The following is an 11,319-nucleotide window of genomic DNA, read 5'->3' on the forward strand; positions in this document are numbered from 1 at the left end:
AAATAGGAATAACAGAAAAAATTCTAATTGGGAGAAAGAGATATCATTATTTAAACTAGAAATTAATTAAATTTGAATTGAAATATAAAATATTTAATTTGAATAAAAGACAAAAATATTTAATTTGAGATGATAAAATATTTAATAATGAAAATAAATAGAGATAATTAAAAAGTATATTTAGTTAAATGCAGTTTGCTTATTTTATTTGTAGCAATTATTTTTTTTTATCACAAACAAGATATTTTTTGTACGATCTATATTTCTTGAGTAAAAGAATTTTCTAATTTTATTTTATAGAAATGCATGCTTGAAACTAAACTATTTGAAATCTTGAAGATGAAAATACAATTTGTTTAATTGTGTAGATTCGGAAACCTCACGACGATGATGGTAGCGTTAGGCAAACTACAAAATTGAATTGTGGGCATAACTAAGATTTATAAGATGAACTCAACTTTTTCGTGGCTCAACTTCTTTCATGTTATTACGATGTTGCGTTAGTATATTTTCTTAATATGTTAGCACATTTAATATGATCAAAACTTAGAGTCAAGATTGTTACAATTATTTCTCTCCGCTCTTTTGTGAAATGATCCCGCGCACCGCGCGGGTACGTATACTAGTTGTGATTAATTATAACTAAGTGAAAATGTGTGTTAGTTAACTACTCTGATTTAGCGATACGAGTATATTTTCAATACATGTGTCATATTTATTGGATTGGTGTAAATATCCGATGCATGTGAGCTTGCATAGAAATAAATAGACTGAAGAATTTATATGCATGTGGTACCGAGGAAAATGTTCTTTTATGAACTATTTTGCTTATGAAATTTTTTCTTCATTAGATGATGCAGTTGGAGTTAAAATTCTAAACAAGTAAATATATTTAAAGAGTTTAATCTCTATACGATGTAAAAGAACTTTAGTGGCCTATAATAAGTGGAGCTAATAGCCTGAAAAATAAGGCAAACAACCTGCTGCTACAACACGTTAAAGTTACACTGATATTGCAAAATTCTTTACGATGCAGTGCACATAAGTTAAACCGATTGAAAATAACTGCAGACTGAATTTACACTTTCGCTGTCCAAATTAAGTACTTTGACCTTTGTACTCTGAACATGGAACTTGTCCTGCACTTTTTGGCCGCTTAATTAAGCACCAGTTTGCTGCAAGTGTCGGCTACAGAATAATGGTACACAATGCTATGCCAGAAAAGCAATGGTACAATAGTGACACAGCTATCTCATTACACTTAATACAATCTTTAACACAATTGTACTGCTAACACACTCAGCTACTGTTTCCAAAACAAGAAGCTTCGTGAGTCCTCTTTTTATCGAAAGAAAAGTTACTTTCCCCTAACAGACAATCCAGAAGGGAAGCTGGTACAATCAAATCTCTCTATATCGTCATTTGACCAGAATTTTTTACTGCTATAGCGAAATGCTGTTATAGAGCCTGTTTGGATAGGCTTAAAAAAAGCAGCTTATAAGCTGGAAACAGCTTATAAGCCAAAAAAAAAAAAGTTAGGGTAGTTCAACTTATTTTTTTTGGCTTATATGTCGTTTTCAACTTATGTTCGCTTTTAGATAAGCTAAGTCAAACGGGCCCAATTAATTTTTTGGGCTTATTTTAAGCATAAAATGACTTTAAGCTGGCCAGCCAAACACTCAAAAAAGCTGAAAACAGCTTATAAGCAACTTATAAGCCAATCCAAACGGGCTCATAGTGAAGATATAATATATTACAACATGAAAAGTCTGTTTCAAAGAAACTTGGCCAATGTAGTGAAATGTTATTATTGAGTATGACAGTTATAGAGACTGTAGAACCAAGAAATATTGTGCTTAAGTCAATGTGCTCAACTAATTGGAGACCTGCTGTTTCCTCAATCCGATCTGGAGCAAAAGCCCATATACAACATATGTACACTGTATCATGAATAAATTATTCTAATAGTAGTAAGCTTCAATTTTGTTCAGCAATAAGATAGTTATCCATATGGACATTCATTTTCTACAAAATTTCTGCTTCCAAATTTGTATAGATGATTAGGATGAACTGAAAACGTTCAGAGTTAATTCCGAGTTCATAGGTCTCTTTTACCTCGAGCTAGAAGTGGACCGACGCACAGCTATATTTCTGATGTAGCCACAGAATCACGTTGCATCTCCACCATGAAGCCCGGCTTTCATCGTCACTGTTAGGTTTCCTGCTGGATCTGCAAATTTATCTGATCATTTCTTGAAACCAGTCAATTGCTCGATACACGAGGATTGGCATCCATCGAGTGTCTGAGAGGTGGCGGCATCATGTTGGTTGAAACAGCACCAAAGTCAAGCCCACAATCATGATTGGGAATATCAAGTACTCAGGGAACCAATTGATGGGGAAACAGCGAGGGCTGATAGGTGCATGGGAAAAAAGTTAGCGCCTATGCGAAGTTCCGTCTGAAAAATTTCTCCGTCTTCCACAAGCAATCAGTGTAATCTTGATAATCTCTTCCGCTTTTGTCTCTTTTTAGCAGCAGAACTACTTGAATTATTGTTGGCGCTGGAGGGAAGAGCAAGAGCTGATGGTCTACCAACAGACGTTCTGCCCTTCTTAGCAACCCATCTCAAAGGCATATTATTTACTATGGTGCCAATATCATTAGACTGGTTTAGCTCAACAAGCTTCCGAATTTGATCGAGCATCTGATGCGTCCATGCTGTTGACAAATCCAGTGCCATCGAATCATCCACTGGTTTTCTCGACATACTGACTAGAATATCGTTAAACGATTGAAATGACATAGAAGGTCGATTTGATTGAAGATTCCCACATATCATATTGAGTTTAATGACATGCTTGCACAGATTTCCTTGCATTGACCATTCACAATCACAATGCGCAAATTCTGATCCAGGATTCCAAACTAGTCGTGCTATACTGCTATCTTTCTGGCTCAAAACTTTTGCGAAGGATTTATCCAAGGACACAGCAGCATCGGGAATATGCAGAGCTCTTTGCCAAGAAGTGGTGGCAATATACTCCTCCTTCACATTTTGAAAGGAATCACTCTCATCTGCATACCGGTCAAGCCAGTAGCTAGAGTGTAACTCAGTTGTCAATTTGTGAACTAACCAATCAACCCTCTGGAGTGCCCCAAGATGTGAATCATCATATAGTCTGACTTTCAGCTTGACATGATATGCTTCTATTGCACCAGATGCTTCCTGGCTCGCAAGAGGTAGCGTTCTCATTGTAGTAAGCCACATTTCTGTACTATGAAAAAAACAAATATTACAGGGCAAATACTGGCAAAAGATAGAAAAAAAGATTCTGAACAAATACTTTATACTCCCTCCAGTCCAAAATAGCTCATGTTTTAGCCTCTAAAAGTTAGTCCAAAATAATTGATGTTTCACAAAACCAAGCAGGTATTTAATTCTTTTTCCAAATTTGCCCTTGACACATTCCTAATTCAATGTACATATTCTCATGATAATTATGTCAACCTAAAAAGAAAAGAAAATCATAATTAAAGCTATTTTAGTCAAAAACCCTCCTAATTGTTAGGTGCAAGTGAATTCCTTAATCCATCTGCCCAAGCTTGGAACATCAAATTATTTTGGACCTGGAGGGAGTTTATAGTACAACAACAACAACCCAGTGAAATCCCGCAACTGGGAGTATATAGTAGGGTTAAAAAAAATATATATATATATATATATATATAAAGGAATATATAGATTAATGTGTGTATATATATAATAAGGTTATATTGTTTCTATAGAATTTATTTAATTTGTGTATGATAGATTATGTTCTTTCATTTATTTAATTTGTGTATGATAGATTATGTTCTTTTTCTTCTTTCTTTGTGACAGAATTTTTTTTCAAGGTAACAAAAGTAGATAACAAACAGAGAGATGATCTAACCAAATTTAGGCACCCATGTGGCTTTGAAATACTGCAAGAAGGCCATTTGATCAACAAAATCTTGAGAAAGTTCTTCTAAAGCAACAAAAGGATCACTTCCATCCCAAATGCTGTACACTATGTCGCCTAGACGCTTAAATATCACTCTTTGAACTTCAATATTACTACATTTCTTGATGATATTTCTCAACAATGATCTACGAATTCGCCAAAGTGAAAATAGAACCGGACATGAAAATATCTCCCTGAAAAGACATTAAAACCAAATAAATCAGTTATAGAACTATGTGACTAAGTAGACAAAGAATTAGAAGACTACAAGAATTTTACCTTATGGGGTCAATTTCTGCTGCAGCATCATCAGTTAGAAAACCATTGACCTTCCATGTTGGATCAACAGCACGGACACGATCATGTAGAGCTTTCATCCATTTACTCACATCAGGCTTGGCAATTGTGCGGGTGATGATCCAAGCAACAGGAAGGGCGTGCTGTCTTGAATCAAACACAAGAAGTGTGCACAAAGGATACTGGCATTTTACACAGATTAAATTAGAACTATGGAAGATGTTGTCAGCATTTAAAGGAAGAGACACCATAGCTTCATTATTACCTTTAGTTTCTTTATACCAAATGTTGAATCAGCTGCTATGAGACTACGATCTCCAAAACGAATCATTTGTTGTAACTGCCATTCAGTTTGGATACCTAAGATGAATGGATCATTTTCTGATGCATCCTGATAAAAGAAAACAGATTTCTTATTGCGCTCGACCCACAATCTTATGCTAGCTTGATCATCTAGATCCAACTCATGAGTAGATCTTTTAATAATCATGCCAAGTTTGTGGACATACTGAGCAGCAAGGCTGTTCACTTTGGCATCAGAACCACAGTAACGTTGAATACCCTCTATATGCTTTGCTAAAACATTCTCCTCAGGAAGGCCAAGATAGATCATAGACATAGTTTGCTGTTGAATCTCATTGCTAATGTAAGTAATCTTTTTCGCACCAGGGCCAATAGCATCTCTATCAAGTGGCCCATGGCATACAAAACCGGACTTGTTAACATGACGCCTGTTGTTATATATAAGAAGTGCAAGAGTTGGACAGGCATACAAACGCTTCACTATAAAATGACAAGTGCAGCCCCTCATAGACTGGGGTCTAGCGGCACGGTTTCGAGTGTTAAGCCGATATCGTCTACTTGGTAGAATACCACCACCTTCTCCATAATTTTCAGGGCCAAAGGAACACCAATACCTGAAATGACAGCATGACAAGATATGAAGGAGAAATTCGTAAATTATCAAAAGAGGTCATCTATTCCGCAATATTCTGTAATAAGAATCAACCCTTACGATTGTCGAAATCTCACGACTTTTCAAACAGCTACGACTAGGTGTTACTCCCTTATTACCCATTATTTTGTTCCAAAAAAGTCGAACAGGATTTCACTAAAACTGCTGTTTTGTATATCTATATGTGCTACTCCAAAGTTAGAAATCTTCTTATGATAGTACATATTATGTGCTTTATTTTTTTGCCATAGCAAAATTTAGTCCTAAGATGACTTTAATCTAGTTTGACTTTAGAAAGTCAAACGTGGGTAAACAATTATGGGGCAAAGGAATAACATATTGGTCGAAATGGTAAGTATTCCAGGGAATAATAGTGGCAACCTAGGAATCTTGAATTAATTCTCTTCTTTACTATAACAATAGTAATGCTCAGGAAGGCATTAACAAGTAAAGAATGAGAAGTGACTCAAACTTGAAGTTGTAGAAGAGCTCAATTCTGTTCCTTGTGGAAAAAGAGAAAGAAAGAAAGAAAGAAAGAAAGAAATAAAGAAAGAGGAAGAGACAGAGAGAGCTCAAATCTGTTAAAAAAGATCATAGAAGTCATGAAGTTTCCTATTTACTGAGGCCTACTGAGCAGAATATTTTTTCCTTTTTAAAAAATAAAAATAAAAAATAAAAATAAAAAAAATCAAGAAACCTACAGACTGGATTATTTTATCTTATGAGGTAGATTTGAATGGTTGAACCAAGGTTTGGCATTTGGTGACTTGCTTGGACTGGGTGTTAAAAACCTTAAGTTGCACAACAAAAGCTTGTTGCTTAAATGGTTGGGGAAACTAAATCATGATAGTGAAGGTAAAAGAAGACTCCTGGGAGTCCAACATAGTGCCAACGCCCACAAAATGGGTTATTTGGAAGCATATCAGCGAACTCTGGCCAGAATTCCCACAGCTCTTTAAATTAGAAGTTGGAAATGGGTCCACAATTAAGTTCTGGACAGACTTTGTATTGCTGATGGGATGTTAAGAGAGAAATTCTGTGTTGTACAGTTTAGCTGTTGACAAACATTTCATTCAAACGAGTACATAGTTTAAAACGAACAAGAATAAAAGAAGAGGTCAGCAGGACCCACATTTTTTTTTTTTTTGATGACATGGGAACCCGCAGCCGCTACCCTTCGGGTGCGCACAGGGTAAACCCAGCTCCTGTGCAATAGCTCGCAAACCACACAGGAGAGGTAACCCGCACTAGGCAAGCCCCGTGCGACGAGCTCGACCCAGAAGGCAAATCCCCTGCTATCGTAGGCAAGGGGTTTCGAACCTGAGACCTCCATTATGAAAGCCCCATGCTCAACCAACTGAGCCACCCTTGCAGGTTCAGCAGGACCCACATTATTCATTGCAAAATAAGAAAGAGGGGAAGAAGATATCAAATGATATATCCTGAAATGGTTGAATACTTACAGCCTGTACTCCAAATATTCATCAGGCTTATACTCCTTCAAGCTGCCTCTGCTTCTTTTCCTTTGCCTTTCAATGTGAAACCTTGTTGGGAATTCCACATTACAACACTCTCCAATGATAAAAGCATCAACTCGGTCATAAGGAATAATGGCAACATCATCCTGACGTTCTTCATTTCCGAATTTGGCCCAACTCAAATCAGATGCAGAGAAGTCTTCACCTGGCGGATCTTGCACGGGAAGATCAGGAAAGGACTCAACTATCTCCATCTTCGAAGATATTCTGAATAATGAGTAAGGCACGTTACTAAGGCGGTCAAACTAGCAACAGACAATCAACTTCGAGAAGGAAATCAATTAAAAAAGATAACAGGGCCTAGCTGCCTTTAATGGACCACATAATCTGCATGCATGTTCAATTTGAAAGCACACAACTCAAATTGCCCGGGGTTAGAGAAGGAGAAGAAAGCATTTCAATTATCTAGGCCTCAAATTCCAAGCTATTTTGGGGTCGGATAAAAGGTGAACACGACATAAGTGGTTAGAATTCATAATAGTAAACAGACAACAAAAACAGACAAAAGGGAAATAGTATCCTCCGTCCAAAGTATATAATAAGGAGCCAGCCGTTTGGACATGGTTTGAAATCATGTTTGGACATGCAATTTGGATTTCTTAAGTTGTATTTTTTTTTATAGACATAAAAACCCCACAAGTTGTGAAAACTATCAAAATATTCTCAATTCTCATACACTTACCAAATGAGCAAGTCATAGTTCATAACAAAATTAATACGCTACTAGAAGGCCTTTCTAAAAAATACAACATCAATTGATCAAAATTTAGTTCAATAAAAAAGAAAATTTAACATGAATAGTAAAGTAACTACTCTTTAATATAATCCCCCCACAGGGTAGACATAAATAATGGTTGGTGGGAGTAATTGTTTAAAATATTTACCAACTTATGGGTCAAGTTTTACATTTAAAAATTTTGAAACCATGGTTTGAAACCCCAAATCATGCCTTTTTGGATGATTTGGGATTTCAAACCATGGTTTGAAACCATGAGATGAAATGCATGTCCAAACGCTGATTTCATCTCATGATTTCAAATCGCATGTCCAAACGCCTACTAAGAAGAACATGGGAAGTGACCTAAGATAAAGGTGAATGAAAAGAGGGCTGGAAAAATCTTGATTTGCTTTTACTTAAAAGTAAAATTTTCCAGAAGCTTGATCAATCGACAAGTCCGCATGAACTTGCCTTAATATGAAGCTGAAACTCTTTATAGCCTATTAAACTTTTACTAAGTATCAATAGACTTTACAAAATCAGTTGCTAAGGTATATGATAAAGACTAGATAACAGCAAGCATCAGAGGAAAATTAAATATAAAGATATGTATTTGGACAACTCACAGGCACTAAAAATTATAATATCTCCACGAAGATGCAGCTCAAGCTGGAAGATTGATGGCGGTTTTGGCATTACACGGTGTGTTAAGTGTGGAGGAAAACATTTTCCACAAGTGGCATTCCACTTTGATTGTGTCCTCACCAACCTCCAACACCCCTCATTTTCAACCCCCCCCCCCCCCAGCCCACATCCCCCACTCACTTCCCATAATATTTGTTTAGATTATATACAAATGCTTTTAGAATAATATTTTTTGTTTATGAACCAAACACAAGAAAATAAGTAAGAAACCCACTTATTTTTCCTGGAAACATTTTCCTTCATACCGAACACGCCCTACATCAACAGCCCAAATTCTCCTAAAATTTTGGCAAATGACGAAAAACCATAGCCATCAATAAGAACAATAAGCAGAGCAGTCCCAGACATTGGGAGACGGAGAAAACTTAGAAAGCCAAAATCTTTTGACTCCTAAAACACAACTAACATAGAGGTCGTCACCGTCATTTAAGTTGAAGACAAGGAAAATGACGGTGTCGACCTTTCGGTGCTTCTCCACCTCTGATTCTTCAGCACCCCCACACCCCCAAAACTAAAGCAATCGACTACACCCAATCCCAAAAAGCTGAGCCCCATTGAAGAATTCATACCTAACCATTAAGTAACAAGTGATCGGACGACATAACTTGTGAATGCAAAAGATTCTATTGAAAAGGGAACGGTTATATGAATCCCCTAATCCATTCTGCTCTATCCACAAACCAATTCATTCCAATACCAAATAATTTAGTATCTTTTAGGGAAAACTAGGCCTTCAAAAATAAATAAATTAGAGGGTAAAAAGGTATCAAATGAACAGGCCAAAAGAGGTATAAAACATATCTGCCGCCACCTCGCCCAATAATTAATATAACTAGCAATAATACTGAAAGAAAAACCATGAAAACAAAAGGTTAAAAGAAACCAAGAACATTTATATACAGCTGAAAACAGAGCAAATTAAAACTTACAATAACCAAAAAAAAAAAAAAAGACAACCAATGAACCACCATTAAACCTAAAACCCCAAAAGAGTATTTACATACAGCAAAAACACCCCACAAAAAAAAAACATATTTTAGCTCCACCCAAGCACCAATTTTTTTTTTTTTTTTCTTGATGAGAGAGAGAACAGAAAATGTTCAGGGCAACATTAGGAACATTTCATTATAGCATACAACTAAAAACAGAGCAAAATAAAAATCAGAACAAAAAAATATCACTAAATGAACCACAATTAAACCTCAAACCCCAAAAAATTAGTTAGAATTAGCTACATGAAGCCTATGTATACATTCCATTTTCCATTTTATTACTCATTTAACAGGATTCATTATACTTTCACTAATTTTTAGCATACAAGCTAAAACAAAACAAATTAAAAATCATAACAACAAAAATATCACTCAATGAACCAAAATTAAACCTAACAACCCAAAAAGTTAGTTAAAATTAGCTATATGAAACCTTTTTATACATTCCATTTTATTCAGTATTTAAAAGGACTCATTATACTTACACTAAAATTTACGCTGAAACATCTACTGCAACATCTTGGGCCGTACTATATTTAACAAAACAAAAAGTCTTAGTTATGTTGGTCCAAAACTATAAGATAACAGTGCACACGTTAGTTAAAAATAAAATTTACAGTTGATAACCAAAGAAGAGTGGTGATATACTAACCCCTAAAAAGAGAAATTCTTGTGCTTGTGAAGACTAATAGATTTTGACACTATGAAGTTTTTTTTTTTTTTTTTTTTTTTTGGAGATGAAATAGGAATTTTTCTTTTTATTTTTTGTATTTGCGTGTGGAAGGAGTAATTAGGGATGACGGCATAGCGGCAGCAGAGTTTTGGAGAAGAGAGGTTTTGTGGCTTTTTACTTGTTTGTTTCTTTTCCCTTTTTTTTTTTTTTTTTTCTTACTTTACTTTTGGTTTTTTGGCTTTTAGATTTGGGTTAATACTTAATAGATTTTTTTAAGGGATAATTTCAATGATGGGAAAATAACCCTCTATGACGATTTAAAAAAAATAATTACCCGAAATAGCCCATATTTGTAAAATTATCCGAAATGACCCAACTTGTATCCTCACTTTAAAAGCTGGGCTGTTATATATTTATACTCTTACTACAATTGAAAAAATGTTGTATATTATTGTATACAATTGAATTTTTTTGGATATAAACACCTCTTATACATTATTATACACTCTATAAATTATTATACACTTTTATACAAGGTTGATACATTATCTACTCCAGATGTATAAAGTTGTATATTGTGAAAAATTGGCTATGCGGGGTATAATTTAAAAATATGACTATGCAAACGTAATTTTGTACGGAGACTGGTGGAGCAGTATAGGGAGAGGAAGGGGGACTTGCACATGGTATTCATCGACCTAGAAAAGGCATATGACAAAGTCTTGAGAGAGAGAGGTTCTATAGAGATGCTTGGAGGCTAGAGGTGTACCTTGTTATATCCCGTATTTTGCACATTGGGACAATCCGGTTTAACTATGATAAGTTAGAGACAAAACCATTCCGGGATACAAAGTCGGGACTTTTGACCTTCGATTTTATTTTGAGACATAAGTTGTTCATGAATTTGTTGGCATGGAACATTTAGGAAAATTTGGGACCAAAAGTGATATCATTGGAAAGTTGGAAATCATGCAAAATAGGCCATGTTGGCCGTGTGGTGTGGAAATGGTCCCACACATTTTGTGGCCAATTTTAATTGGTCCAATACATGTGTGGGCCATGGACACATGTATAGTTTATATGGGAGCGTAAAAGATACTTCAAGTCATTCATCCCCATTCAACACTTAGAAAAAAAAACAAGAAGTTGAAGAACCAACAACAACCTCTCGGCAGGGAGAAAAACCAAGTCCAAATTGAGCCATCCCAAAAATATTTCTTTGATGCAAATCCACTAATTGGAGGTCCTGAAAGTAGCGTGGAAGTGTTGTTTGGGTCACGAACCATCCGTCTTGTAAATCGCAAACCTAGCCTATTTGTGAAGTTGAAGAAGAAAGGTAAGATTTAATCTTGTTTTATGTGTTATGAATGGTGTATGCATGTTGTAGTATGTTAATATGGATGAAATTCATGAAATATAGTATGTTGGAGTGAGGGTAGTGTGTATGAGGTTTGGCC

General features: G+C 35.5%; 1 protein-coding gene across 2 annotated transcripts; it reads right to left on the minus strand.

Moving 5' to 3' along the window:
- Positions 1–1,856: 1,856 nt before the first annotated feature.
- On the minus strand, positions 1,857–10,240 carry LOC132060189 (uncharacterized). 2 transcript variants are annotated; one of them, XM_059453097.1, is made up of 6 exons: positions 9,675–10,240; positions 6,700–6,981; positions 4,547–5,198; positions 4,264–4,463; positions 3,934–4,178; positions 1,857–3,271 (listed from the first exon to the last, which is right to left on the minus strand). In XM_059453097.1, exons 2-6 carry the CDS (start codon positions 6,966–6,968, stop codon positions 2,490–2,492), a joined length of 2,148 nt encoding a protein of 715 aa, XP_059309080.1. In that variant the 5' UTR covers positions 6,969–6,981; positions 9,675–10,240; the 3' UTR covers positions 1,857–2,489. The 2 variants fall into 2 exon arrangements, with proteins under 2 accessions (XP_059309080.1, XP_059309079.1); XM_059453096.1 differs by lacking the exon at positions 9,675–10,240 and adding an exon at positions 8,119–8,273.
- Positions 10,241–11,319: the final 1,079 nt, after the last annotated feature.

This window comes from Lycium ferocissimum, chromosome 6 (assembly GCF_029784015.1).
Source record: "Lycium ferocissimum isolate CSIRO_LF1 chromosome 6, AGI_CSIRO_Lferr_CH_V1, whole genome shotgun sequence".
NCBI lineage: Eukaryota > Viridiplantae > Streptophyta > Magnoliopsida > Solanales > Solanaceae > Lycium > Lycium ferocissimum.

Coding starts and splice junctions, on each gene's coding strand:
- LOC132060189 (XM_059453097.1), bottom strand. CDS start 6,968: ATGGAGATAGTTGAGTCCTTTCCTGATCTTCCCGTGCAAGATCCGCCA. Junction 4,464..4,546: donor TTGGTATAAAGAAACTAAAG/GTAATAATGAAG, acceptor GTAAAATGCCAG/TATCCTTTGTGCACACTTCT. Junction 4,179..4,263: donor GCAGAAATTGACCCCATAAG/GTAAAATTCTTG, acceptor ATGTCTTTTCAG/GGAGATATTTTCATGTCCGG.